The 14,646-nt window shown below is 39.8% G+C and overlaps 1 protein-coding gene across 2 annotated transcripts in view; it reads right to left on the bottom strand.

Moving 5' to 3' along the window:
* Positions 1 to 14,646, bottom strand: part of LOC108311204 (heat shock transcription factor 2 binding protein) — a 110,164-nt gene that overhangs the window by 28,308 nt on the left and 67,210 nt on the right. For both annotated transcript variants that reach the window (XM_017538551.2, XM_017538552.2), the window contains one exon: positions 6,788 to 6,891. In XM_017538551.2, the coding sequence (XP_017394040.1) occupies positions 6,788 to 6,891 (104 nt within the window). The remainder of the gene's footprint in view (positions 1 to 6,787; positions 6,892 to 14,646) is intronic.

Genomic DNA, 14,646 nt, shown 5'->3' with positions numbered 1-14,646 from the left:
AAAAAAAAAAAAAAAAAAAAAAAAAAAAAACAGCAACAACAACAAAAAATCTGGGTGGGAGTGGTAGCTGATGATCAGATTCTGGAGATGTTTTGAAAGCAGAGCCATCAGGATTTCCTAACAGATTGAATGTGGGTTTAAGAGATTAAAAGCAGACAAGAATCACTCAAAGGTTTTTTAAAAGTCTGAGACACTAGAAAAATAGTTGTAATCAACAGAGATTAGAATTTGGCATGAGGGAATATTAGGGGTTTAGCCTGAACACACTGAATGTGAATGTTTATTAGATGTCCGTGTGGAGATGTCAAGTAGACCGTTCAATCTATGAGTCTAGAGCTTGGGACAGGGGTCTGGGCTGAAGACACAAATCTGGTAGAACCTGATCAATGCTTCATGTTACTCAGACAAGCCAAACAGATATAAGTGGGAATAACTGCCTATCTGCCCTTTTAGCGTTGAAAACATGGTAGGAAATGCAGCTTCCTGTGATCACAATAGCAGTCTGCATTAACAGTTACGTAACATGTGGTCGCCATCTCAATACACTCTGTCCTCACCAGTTATTCACTAGAGTTCTATGCCAGTTCTGTGGCTTAAGAGGAATGTGAAGAATCTGGACAAAGCCTGGGAAAAAGCCAGCCATGTAGTTGAAAAAAGGGGAGAAAAATGAAATGCAGCAAAGGTTAAAGGAAATGAGATGATTACTCAGGGATGGTTAACAGCAACTGGGTCCATACTCTCTGAATCAGAGAAGTCTACATACTTGAAAGTAACCTGCCACCTTCAGGGCAAGCAAAATAAAAGAAAATGAGCTTTCACTGGAGCATGAGTTTTTTTTTTTTTTTTTTTTTTTTCCAAGTCTTTTATCCCTAAAACATGAGATATTTAGATTAGAAATAAAAAGGAAAACTAGCACCTATTTAACACCTACCGCCTTAGGTGTTAGCCTAAATACTATTGCATTGTAACATACATTAAGATCCTTGAGGAAGAAATTCTCACTTTATAGATCAGAAAAGCAGCATTCTAAAAGGTTACGTAAATTCACAAGCAGGAAAGCCGCAATTCAAATCTGGGTCTAATGAGTCCAAAGCCCATGTTCTTATTAAAATATATCAAATTTCTTAACAGAAATTGATAAAAGTAGAAACCGATTACTAAAAGGGATAATGAGATATTTTTTTCCTCGATCTTTTAAAAATTAGAAGAGAATCTTATCTGTCCAGTATGTTTTCATGAAGTAGATCTATCTAAAAGCAAAGGAGAAGAAGCCAGTTTTCAAATTTTCTCTTAGTCCTAAGCAGTTATGATAGTCTAGATTCTGAAAACAGTCCCAGTACCACCAGCACCACCCCCAAGCACCAAGAACTACTGTTGTTCCTATTTTCCTATTCTATTATAAACTATATATTCACCTTCCTAAAACACATACCAAATTCTATAATTTAAGATTTAAAGTAATCCCATGCATAACTCAGGAGTCAAACATCCTAGGCTTAAATAGATCTTGTTTTGTTTGACTTTAGAACAAATGATTCCAAAGATTCTAAAGTAAGATGACCTTGCAATAGATTTATGAGGGGGTGGGCTGTGTTCATCGTGTTGAAAGAACCATTAATTATCTTCATGAATAAGAAAGCCTGGGATCATGTCCCAGAAGCAAATATTGCATTAACACAACTTAACAAGCACCTCATATTATCTATTACCCAAAGCTTAAGCAGGAAAAGCCCACCTGAGTCAAAGAACATAATCTCTGATGAGCGACAAGAACTAACACTCTTGGGTTGCTTGCTATAGACAGAACTGCATAAATTAAGATGAAACCCATCACAATTTTCACTCACCCCAGGAATCTTCTGGAGGACCAGAGCTAAAAGGGCCATAGAGAACATTTAGCCTAAATTCTTCTTTAACTCTTCTTCTTATGAGAAAGTAGGATTACTGGCTACAAATTAGCCTAAGTAGAGACTGGCATATTGTTTCAGGGGAACTGATTCAGAAGCCAAGCAAAACCAGACCTAATGTCAGCTAAAGGTGAGAAGTCATCCAGCACTAGCCAGGCACGATGGCTCATGCCTGTAACCCCAGCACTGTGAGAGGCTGAAGAGGGTGGATCACCTGAGGTCAGGAGTTTGAGATCAGCCTGGCCAACATGGTGAAACCCTATCTCTACTAAAATTACAAGTATTAGCCGGGTGTAGTGGCGGACATCTATAATCCCAGCTACCTGGGAGGCTGAGGCAGGAGAATCGCTTGAACCTGGGAGGTGGAAGTTGCAGTGAGCCAAGACTGCACCACTGCACTTCAGCCTGGGCAACAAGAGCGAAATCTAGTCTCAAAAAACAAACAAAAAAATGTCACCCAGCACTAAGGCTTCTACCCTTAAGCCATGTCCTGCTGAGCAGCAGTCCCACAGATTGGTTGGGAAACAGAGTCTGGAGCCAGGCAGTCGGAGTCTCAAATCCCGGCTCCACCACCCATAGCTATATAACCCTGCCACCTTACTCACCTCTATGTGCCTCAGTTTCTTCATCTATAATACAAAGACAACATTTACCTTACAGGATACTGACAGTAATGCACTTAAAGCCATGACCAGTACTCAAGAAGTATTAGGTATTCTTCATTAGTCTCTCCCTGGCACCACCACCATCCACTCCCACAAACCAACATTGTCTGCTTGCTCATGGTCCTTAACAACCAGCCCGGATAGTTATCTTATAGGTCAGGACTAGGAACCACCTCTGATTCTGTGATTCTTGAGAGGAAAAAAGCTGTCCAACCCTGGTAGGTAAGTGTTATCAATGGAGCACAAGCGTAGCCTGGACCTGCCCTCAAACTGCGGAAGGTCTAGGGCTTTACCACTTGCAAGCTAAAAAGCTAGCACACTGGAGTTTTACAGATGCTGGCAGCAGACACAAACTCTTGAGTCTGAGACCAAGAACCTGTTATAGCAACAGCCATAGGCAGAGCTGTTGTTTATGTCAGCTTAAGACCCAATTCCACAGGGCCACACACATGCTGTGGGCTGTGTCTCAGGAGAGGAACCCCAAGCTCTGGCTGAACTTTGCTCTAGAGGGGCATTATCTTTACTACATGGGTGTAAATAAACCCACCCTATGCTCTGGAAGGAGACAGCATCTCTGTCCACTAAGGATGTCTGCTATACACACATCCTTGAAAAGATAGCCAAAAACAAAGGAGGTCAGTTCCTCTGCTCTTAACACACGAACAGGAGAGACCCTGTGTCTCAACAATATCTAAATAAATGGAGACATATACTTGTGTTCATGCACTGGAAGTCTCAATATTGGTAAAGTGTCAACTCTCCCCCAAAATGAACTGTTGCTTTAACACAATCCCAATAAAAATTCCAACAGGATTCTTTTTGGTAGCAAATGATGAGTTGATTTTTAAATTCAAATGGAAAGGCAAAGGGCTTAACAATAGACAAAACAACCTTTAAAAAGAAGAACAAAGTTAGAGGACTTACACTACTGATTTTAAGATTTATTATAAAGCTATCAAGATTTATTATAAAGTATGGTGGCCAGGCACAGTGGCTCCCACCTGCAATCCCAGTGCTTTGGGACACGAAGGCGGGCAGATCATGAGGTCAGGAGATCGAGACCATCCTGGTCAACATGGTAAAACCATCTCTACTAAAATACAAAAAATTAGCTGGGCATGGTGACTCGCACTTTTAGTCCCAGCTACTCAGGAGGCTGAAGCAGGGGAATCGCTTGAACCCAGAAAGTGGAAGCTGCAGTGAGTCAAGTTCGCACCACTGCACTCCAGCCTGGCAACAGAGCAAGGCTCTGTCTCAAAATACATACATACATACATAAAAATAAAGCATGGTATTGGCATAATAATCCAAAAACAGACGAATGAAACAGAACAAAATCCAAAATGACCTTCATATGTATTGTCAACTGATTGTCAACAAGGTGCAAAGGCAATTCGCTAGAGAACAAAGTCTTCAAAACAAATGGTACTGGATCAACTAGAAAGCCTTATGCAAATAAATAAATAAATAAAAACCTCTCACCACAAATCAAATACCTAAATATAAAATGCAAACTATAAAACTACTAGAAGAAAGCACATTAGAAACCTTTGCGATTTAGGAAAAAATTTCTACAAAAAAGCATGATTCTTAGAAAAAAAAGAATGATAAACTCTATCACATTTAAGATAGGTCTTCTGCTCTTCAGAAGATGCTCTTAAGAGAATGAAAGACAAGCCACAAGCTGGGAAGAAATATTTTTCCAACACATTTGTCAAAGGATGCACAAACTGAATACAAAAGGAACTCTGGATATTGAGTAAAAATCAATCCAATTTTTTTAAAATAAGCAAAACATATGAACAGTTATTATCAAAGAAGTTATATGAATGGCAAATAAAACAAGAAAAGATACTCAACATCATTAGTCATAGCAAAAATACAAATTAAAACCACAGTAAAGTATCACAACATCCCTACTGGAATGTCTAAAAGTAGAGAGAATGACCATACACAAATACACTGCTGCTGGGAATGTAAGATGGCACAACCACTTTGGAAAACAGGATGGCAGTTTCCTAAAAACTAACATGCACCTACCATATGCCACAGGCATTCCACTTGTAGGTATTTGCCAGAAGAAACAAAAGCATATGCTCACGCGAACACTTGTACAACAATGCAGCCAGGCACGGTGGCTCACGCCTGTAATCTCAGCACTTTGGGAGACCAAGGCGGGTGGATCACGAGGTCAGGAGATCAAGACCACCCTGGCCAACATGGCGAAACCCCATCTCTACTAAAAACACAAAATTAGCTACATGTGGTGGCACACGGCTGTAATCCCAGCTACTCGGGAGGCTGAGGCAGGAGAATCGCTTGAACCAGGGAGTCAGAGGTTGCGGTCAGCAGAGATCGGGCCACTGCACTCCAACCTGGCAACAGAGCAAAACTCTGTCTCAAAAAAAAAAAAAATCACACTGCCACGTGTGTACCTGTGCAACAATCTTGCATGTTCTTCACATGTACCCCAAAACTTAAAATGCAATAAAATAAATAAATGGGAAAAAAAAATGCTCCCAGCAGCTTTACATATAACAGTCAAAACCTCAAAAGCTGGATACAACCCAAATGTCCATCCCTAGCTGAATGGATACACCAATTTTGGTGTATCTACAACATGGAATATTATTTAGCAAGAAAAAGTAATAAACTATTAATACACAAAACAACATGGATGATCTCAAAATAATTATGAGCAAAAGAAACTCAGAAAAAATGAATACAAACTATATGATTCCATTTATATAAAACTGCAGAAAATGGAAACTACAGTGCAGAAAGGAGGCGAGTCACTCTCTGGAAAGCATGGAGGAGAGGAGCAGGAAGGGGGGACCACACAGGGGCACAAAGTGCCTTTGGAGGTCATGGGTTTACTCATTACCTTGACTGTGATAGTAATTTTACAGGTGGACATCTATATCAACACTTGTCAATTGTTCACTTTAAATATATGCAACTTAATACGTGTCAATTATACATCAATAAAGCTATTTTTTTTTAAAAAAAAAAAAGCATTCACCACCAAATGGAATTGACACTAAAAAATAGAAGTTAATTTGAATTATGAAAAAGTAAGAAAAGTTAATTTATTTTTATACTTGGGTGAAATGTATACTCATTGACAGACGGTGTTAAAAATTATGATGAAATTGGGACAGAACTTTAGGTTAGACTGGTAGTTAAGAGTGAAGAGGAAAGGAAGCAGTAAGGATAGCTTTTTAAAGAAATTTTAAAGCATGCACACACTATACATGTGTACTTCTCTTCAGAGCTGTGGTGTCTTTCCAATTTCTTTTTACCCAAATTCTTTAACAATGGGTCTTCTCTTTTACCTGATAGAGCCACATACCCACATATAGTACTGTGCTGTTAAAAGAAAATGGGATATGTTGATGCTGTTTACCAGCTGTCTTATAAGACAATTTTTCCTTGTGTTGTAGGGACACCAGTAAACATAACCAAATTGAAAGCAATACTTCAGAAACAAAACTAGAGACAACTTAACATACAAAGGAATTTTCTAAAATTTGAAATCTTTATTTTTTAAAGAAATAACATCTTGAGATAATCAATCCTACTTTCTAATACTTTAACGTTTCCTTCAGCTACAGAAGAGCAGGTATACAGGAGGCCCCTCTTATCCACAGTTTCACTTTCTGCAGTTTCAGTTAGCCGCAGTCAACCATGGTCTGGAAATATCAAGTGGAAAATTCCAGAAATAAACAATTCCTAAGTTTTAAATTGCGCACCATTCTGAGTAGCATGATGAAATCTCGTGCTGCCATCCCACGCCGTCCCATCAGGGACATGAATCATTCCTTTGTCCAGCATAACCACCGTACATATGCTATGTGCCCTTTAGGTCACTCAGTAGCTCTCTAGGTTATCAGGTCAACTGCTGTAGAACCACAGCACTGGTGTTCAAGTAACTCTTATTTTACTTCATGATGGGCCTAAAGCACAAGAATAGCAGTGCTGGCTTATTATAATTGTTCTGTTTTATTATTAGTTGTTTATAATCTCTATGTCTAATTATAAATTAAACTTTATCATACAGATGTATGAATTTTAAAAAACATAGTTATATAGAGGGTTTGGTGCTATCTCTGGTTTCTGGCATCTGCTAGGAAACCTGAAACATATCTCCTATGGATAAGGGAGGACTACTGCATAAACTGTATTAGCAGCTGTACAGATAACCACTCCTCTTACCGCTCAAAAGCCACCACAGCAAAGGGATGAATCCTGGACTCTCGCTGATATATTTCAAGCCTTTCAAATTGATGCTCACATTGTACAGGGACATCAGCATTAGCCTGAAATGTAAAAGAAAAAGGTGTTGGAATGCTCCATCCACATTACATTTCACCCTAAACATATCTCCTAGTTAAGAGGACCTTAACATATTTAGAGCTTCCCTCACATTTTAGATGTCTTATTTTACAATCTGGATAATGAGCATTGTAATATAACATGTCTATGAGAGACTACAGAAAAAAGGGAAACTTCAGCAATGATGTCACATAATACTGCCCTTCATAGGCTCACATAATCAAGAGTCTCAAATGCAGAGAGGATCCCATGGGAAACCTCACAACCCATATTTATTCATTTATCTCTTTTATTACCAATCCTGCATTAATATACAGGTAACCCGAAATGTATAAGAGTATTGTACTCTCAAAGTTCAATTCAGCCATCTAAAACCTAACGATAACTTTTCATTCAATGAACATTACACATGACATCCAGGTAGCCAGGTCAGGCCACAGGACTGCATAATCACAGTACGAGAAATGAAGAGTCCTACAACGCAACCATCCCTCACAACCGACAGAGCAGTTTACTGAGTAGAAAAGGACTTTACAAGCTGTTTCAGGGTTGAACCACGGCTGGCAATGCAGAGTCTGATGAAAGTCAGAAACCTCAGGACTTTGGTTTCTGCAAATACTGCAAGATACAGAGATCCCAAACACTTTACACTGCAGAGAAATAAAAAGGCTAGACAAATAGTTTTCTCAAAGCCTTTGAAATAATGAATGAGTTTGTAAGAAATGAAAGAAAAACATCTCTGATCAGGAACAAAGTAAGAGCACAAAATCTGAGTGGGAAGTGCAAAAGATACTAAGATTCCAGAAGACTGGAGCTTCAGTTAGAGTGGCTTCATGCAGGGACAGAGGGAAAAGCCTCAGAGAGACACAGGCATTCAGTTCACAGGTCCTGCAGAGTAAACTTACAAGCTTAGCAGCAATTCACATTTTTGGTAGGCCTGAAAAACCCCAGGCCAGTACGCTTAATATAAAACAGACCCGGGATAGAAGCTCCCTCAGCTTCCTGGACATTAAAGGAAAGGATCCTCAACCTGGTCTTCAAAGAATTCCCACAAATACAGTACTAACAAATGAGAGTGCAGAACAAAAATTATAATAAAACACATGACAAAAACAAGACCAGGTAAGTAACAGCCAGCACAAAGAACCAATAACAGGGAGAGAATCAAACATTTTTCAGATGCTAGAAGTATTAACTGAAGAATAGAAAAACTGATATGTTTAATAGGTGGGGATAATTTTAAAAGAAATTAAAAACATAATCAAGAAGCTAGGACTACTACTACTACGAATGACCGGCCAAGTCAAAAATAACAGCAGAATTTACAAAAACAAAAACAATAATTAAAATGTAAAACTCAAGGATAATTAGACACATGGAAAAGGATAAATACTAAACAGAAAACAGAGCTCAAGAAACTATAGCAAGAAAGAAAACTAGATGAAAGAGAAGTTAAAGCACAAGGAGGCAAAAGTGAAAAGTTCAACATTCTTCCAAACAGGGTCCACAAAGAAAGAACAGAAAGAATGAAGGAAAAAAAAACTTCAAAAATGTTTTCCAGAAATGAGTAAATATAAATCCTCAGATTCAGGAGGCACAAAAAAATCTCAAGAAAGAGAAACAAAAATAAATACAAATCTACATATATCACAACCAAACTTTAGAAAATTAAAGACAATTTTATAAAGCAGCCAGAGAGAAAGGACGTACTACCTATAAAAGAGTAATTACGCCAAAAGCTAGGCTCTCTATATTTACCAAGTATAATGAGACAATAATAATAAACTTAAATTGTAAACTTGGCAAAAAGATTTTCATCAAAAGAGGTAAAGTAAAAACATTGTCAAAGGAAATCTCAGGCATTTTAAACAAACAGATCTGAACTGACAGAATTTGAAGGACAGACTATGGAAAAAGGAAAATGACATCAGAAGAATATTCTGAGATACAAAGAGAAGGTAAGTAAAGAGAGATGTGGGTGAACAGAAGTCAACATTGGTGGTAAAAGCAGTATTAAAATCTCTATGGGATTTTTGAAACTTTTCAAAATAAGATACAGTCCATGAGTGCATATAATCCAGGATGTAAGTATTAGAACATTCTAAGATCCTTTACTGTTCAGGTGAGAAAGACATTAATTACTTTCAAGTATACCAAATACATCAAAGTATGCTTTAAAAAAGGGGCTATCACTGAAAGAAATAAAGGTAAACTTTCAAGACACTAGAAGAATAAAATGAACTCAAAAAAGATCTTAGTGACTTTGAACGAAAGATAAAAGAGAAAGACCCTGTTGAAAGAAAGAATAGAAAAGGAATGAAAAGAGAAAGGACAAAGGAGAAAGAGAAGGAAGAAAGAGGGTGGAAGGAAGGGAAGGAGGGAGAGAGGGAGGAATGGAGTGAGGGAGAAAGGGAGGTAGGGAGGGATAGGTAACTCAGAAAAAATCATAATAAAAAAATAGGACAGAATAAATCCAATTATTTCATTAATCACAAATGTTAATGAACAGGATATTCCTATTAAAAGGCATAGATTATAGATTGTTATAGGAAAAACAAAATGCAACCATGGACTATTTCAAAGAAACACATCTGAAACAAAAGTTTGCAGAAAGGGGCTGCGTGTGGTGGCTCACATCTGTAATCCCAGCACTTTGGGAGGCCAAGGCAGGCAGATAGCTTGAGGCCAGGAGTTCAAGACCAGCCTGGCCAATATGGCAAAACCCTGTCTCTACTAAAAATATGGAAAAAATAGCCAGGTGTGGTAACGTGCATCTGTAGTCCCAGCTACTAGGGAAGTTGAGGCAGGAGAATCTCTTGAAAGCAGGAGGCAGAGGTTGTAGTGAAGCAAGATCGTGCCACTACACTCCAGCCTGGGCAACAGAGTATGACTCTATCTCAGAAAAAAATAAAAACTGTTTGTGGAAAGGTTGAAAGTAAAAGAATGGGAAAAGATATATCAAATGAATACTAATGAAAAAGAAGAAAGAGAAGGCTGAGGTCGCTACATTAACAGAAAAGAATATAGACTGGGTACAGTGGCTCATGCCTATAATCACAACGCTTTCAGAGGCCGAGGCAGGCGGATAGCTTGAGCCCAGGAGTTGGAGACCAGCCTGGGCAACATGACAAGACCCCATCTCTGCAAAACAATACAAAAACTAGCTGAGTGTGGTGGCGTGCACCTGTGGTCCCAGCTACTGGAGCGGCTGAGGTGGGAGGATCACCTGAGCCCAGGAGGTCAAGGCTGCAGTGAGCTGTGAAAGTGCCAGCACACTCCAGCCTGGGTGACAGAGCAAGACCATATCTCAAAAACAGTAATTAAATAATAATCAAAGAAAGAAAAGAAGGGAAAGCATCTTTAAAAATTAAGAGGCTAAATATTTAATGCTGAAAAGTTCAGTTCATCAGGAGGGTAGCATTTTAAACTTGCATGTACCTAGTAATATAGCCTCAAAAATACATAAAGGCACAAACTGAAAAACTACAAGAAAAAGCTCTCCAGTCTACAATAATGGTAGATTTTAAGACATCTCTTACAGCATTTAATACATTAAGCTGATTCTCTGATCCACTACACAATTAAGTTAAAAAATCAATTTAAAAAAAAAATCAATTTTTAAAGTAAGCTTTAAAACTCTAAGCAACATTTAGAAAATTAAAAGTACACCTCTATAAGAATAAGTCAAAGAAATTATGAGGAAAATTGGGCAACTGAACAAGAATGACTATACGAAAATAAAACTTGTAAAGCTACTGGAATACACACACACACACACACACACACACACACACACACACACAGCCTTAAATACTTATTCCAGCAAGAAAAGCTGCCTCAATGGCAGAGTAACTTGCATTGGACTAACTCTCCCACCAGTAAGAATCAAATTCTGAACAAAATATAGGAACCTATTTAAGGGGATCAGAAGGCAGCCAAAGGCAGGCAGAAACTGAAGAGAAGTGGCCCCTTGAAAGAAGAGAGGTGGCTCATCCCAGCATTTTGGGAGGCCAACATGGGAGGATTGCTTCAGCCCAGGAGTTCAAGACCAGCTTGGGCAACACAACGAGATCCCATCTCTTAAAAACAAACAACAAAAAAAAAAACATAGACAGGCATGGTGGCACATGCTTGTAGTCTCAGCTACTCAGAAGGCTGAGGCAAGAGAATCACTTGAGCCCAGGAAGGTCAAGGCTGCAGTGAGCCATAATGGTGCCACTGTGCTCTAGCCTGGGTGACAGAGCAGAATCTTGTCTCAAAAAAAAAAAAGAGAAGCTTTTTTAGATAAAGAGGGCAAATATATTGAGGTTTAGGCAAGGCCACATGTGGGTAAACCTCCATCTAGACACCGAGGAAGGAGAGCTAAGCAGATCCCCGGCACAATTACTGCCTGAGGAATATCTTAGTTTATAGTGTTACTACTCAGTTATTTCCTTTATATAATCCTTTATATATAATCATGTATTAGATTATAGTCAGAACAATTAGTGCCTGAAGAATATCTTATCACTCAGTTATTTATATCTTCGTTCATAGTGGGAGGAATGCCTAGAGCAGACACGGTACAGAGCATAAATTAAGGCATAAGCAGCTATATATATATATATATATAATCTTATCTTACTTATAGTCGGAGGAATGTCTAGAGCAGACACAGTGCAGAGCATGATTTAAGGGAAAAACAGTTATACCAGGACAAGAATTTATGGCCCAGGAAGCAGCACTCAGTATCGTAAAGATACCAGCTGTATGGCAGGCTTAGGGCAAGAGCCACTCCTCCTGAAAAAGGAGTTGTAGTACCTTGTGTCCCGTTCTTGTGGAAGGCTGCCCTCAGACCTGCAATCCCGCGAGCGTCCGAAGGCTTAAAACCCCTCTGGTATAATCACAATTTGGTGACTGTATAACTTGTCAGCTCTCTAGCTACTGTGCTAAGAGCATCCTCCTACAGAAATCACTGGAAGCTGCCAGCAGGTGGCTATAGACCTTGTCAGCTCTGTTGCTGCTTAAAGCATCCTCCTTTAGAATTCCTCAGAAGTAGCCTGTTCCTAGATAAGAGATATTGCACACTGCACCCTCTTCACTGCGCATGGCCCACCTCCTTGCCTCCATGATCTAATGGGGGTGGACCCTTTGCTTATCGCCCACATGACTGTCTTGACCCTATCACTGTTCTTAAGATGACCTCACTCACTACCCTGCCCCCTAACCTATACCCAATAAATACAGACGCTCCTGGACGTTCAGGGCCTCACCTGTCTCTGCTCATAGGGCCTCGGCATAGTAATAGAGGACACCCCACGACCCTGTAGGGCTTGAACCTACAGTCACACAGCACCTAGCAGCTGGCCCTCCATCAGAAACCTGTGGATGATCAGCTTGAGAAGTAAAAACACAGAGTCCAGGGTCACCAGGGTGGAAAGGAAGGGAAGAAGATACCTTGAAAGGAGATTTTCAGAACAAGGGAAGCACCAAAGTGTGCATGAAAACCCTTCAAGGTCAGGTATGAGGCAGAAAGAGGGAGAGCCGCAAGGCAGAGGAATGACGCATAGCTCTGGCTACAGACCACATCCAGGGAGCCAGAGCTCAGGTATGAGTCAGGCAAAGCTGATGACCAGCTAGGACAAACATAATTCTCTTTGGGAAAAGATAAGAGTCCAGATCCCCCACAACCTTCCTTCAGCCACCTCCACTACACACGCTATCAAATAAATACTGAACTAGCATCGCCGGCTAGGATGAGGAGAGTAAGGCACTTGCTTTGGGTGCAAATTGAAGGGAGTATCAAAATGCTCAGTAGCCCATATTTTTTAACACGGTAATTCAATATTTTAAAACATAAAAGTAATATAAAAAATGCCCTTACAAGAAAACTTTAATTTTTTAATTTTTTTTTTTTCTAGAACTAAGGTCTTACTTTGTCACCCAGGCCAGAGTACAGTGGCACAGTCATTGTTCACTGTCACCTACAATTCCTAGGCTCAAGCAATCCTCCTTCCTCAGCCTCCTGGGTAGTTGGGACTACAGGCATGTGCCACCACATCCAGCTAATTTTTTCATTTTTTGTAGAGATGAGGTTTTGCCATCTTGGCAAGCCTGGTCTTGAATTCCTGGCCTCAGGTAATTTTCCCAAGTTGGCCTCCCAAAGTGCTGGGATTACAGGCATGAGCCACTATGCCCAGCCCAAAATTTTAAATAAAGATGGAACTGGTTAACAGTGCCATACCAAGACATACTGGAACCTAAGGCAAAAGGAAAATCAGTAATACTGACCAAGTCCATTATTAACGGACTAACTAAAGACACTATGGTACATGTAACACATGCAATACATGCATGCCACAGAAGATTTCTATTATAGTTTTCTATTAAAATATCTGGTTTCCCCACTAAACTTAGTTTGTCAAAAGAAAGCTCCATGCCTTGTCTTTATCATCTCACAAACTAGTATAGTAAGACAGGACACAATAAGGACTCAGTTTATTTACTGAAAAGTGAATCAACTCCCAGTGATTAAAGATCAAAATATATAAAAGCCAAGGTCTTCATTCTCTCTCATATGACCATGGGCCCTTTCTTTTTTCGTTTTTTGTTTTTTGTTTTTTTTTTTTCCCAGACAGAATCTTGCTCTACTACGCAGGCTGGAGTACAGTGGTATGATCTTGGCTCACTGCAACCTCCGCCTCTCAGGTTCCAGCAATTCTCCTTTCTCAGCCTCCTGAGTAGCTGGGACTACAGGCACATACCATGACACCCAGCTAATTGTTTTATTTTTTTAGTAGAGATGGGTTTCACCATGTTGGTCAGGCGGGTCTCAAACTCCTGACCTCAGGTGATCTGCCCACCTCAGCCTCCCAAAGTGCTGGGATTACAGGTGTGAGCTACCGCTCCTGGCCAACCATGGGCACTTTCAAAGCCCCTGGCAGTGCTATGGAGCCAGAGAAGACAGAGCTATGCAGGCACCCTCCAGAGCAGGGGTTCTCAGTTCTCAAAACAGGGCCCTCGGCCTCCCAGCGGGCTACAGAATAAGCCACACTGCAAGTCCTTTCAAGTCTCAGTGACAATTTTTACACATATTCAAGTTACTCACTAGTAACCTATTTAATGAAGTATTAAGGGCAACTCAAATGTAGTGTTCATGAGGAAAATTTAGCACCTTAACTAGAATTTAGTGAGATGTCGAGCCCAGTGTTCCAAGGAGAGAAAAGTTCCTGCTCCAGAGCACAAACGCAGAGAGAGTTGCAATTCCTTAGCATTAAATACATATCGCCCACGGCTGCTTTCATGCAGGCAGTAACAGCAGGACTGAGTCACTGCTACAGAGGTCATATGACCCAAAGAGCTAAAATATTTTCTGTCTGACAATTGACAGAAAACATTTGCTGACCTCTGCCTTACAGCTGAAAATAAGAAAAACCAATCTTCTGCACATCTTAGAAAGCAAAGCTGGCATCTGGTTACGACTGTAATACAGGCAGCCTTCTGAAAAGACGGTCAGTTGAAATTCTTTGCTGACTGCCATGTAGACTGAAGGTGGCAAAAATAACTCCCAAGTTGGCAGGTATCTTTAAATTTTTATATTTGGTCAAAATCAGTTATCCTTAAGCTAAAATGAAACACATATACTTGCAACAACCACGTTGCCACCTAAGACCTCATGTTGCTGCCAAGATTCATCTCACACAAGACCAAAGACTTCTAGGTCACACAAGAATTAGCAAAAAATAAACCCTAAAGGTTCT

Source organism: Cebus imitator, unplaced genomic scaffold (genome assembly GCF_001604975.1).
Source record: "Cebus imitator isolate Cc_AM_T3 unplaced genomic scaffold, Cebus_imitator-1.0 Scaffold112, whole genome shotgun sequence".
Taxonomy (NCBI): Eukaryota; Metazoa; Chordata; class Mammalia; order Primates; family Cebidae; genus Cebus; species Cebus imitator.
The sequence above is the reverse complement of the archived record's forward strand: the minus strand, read 5'-3'. Positions and strand labels throughout refer to the sequence as shown.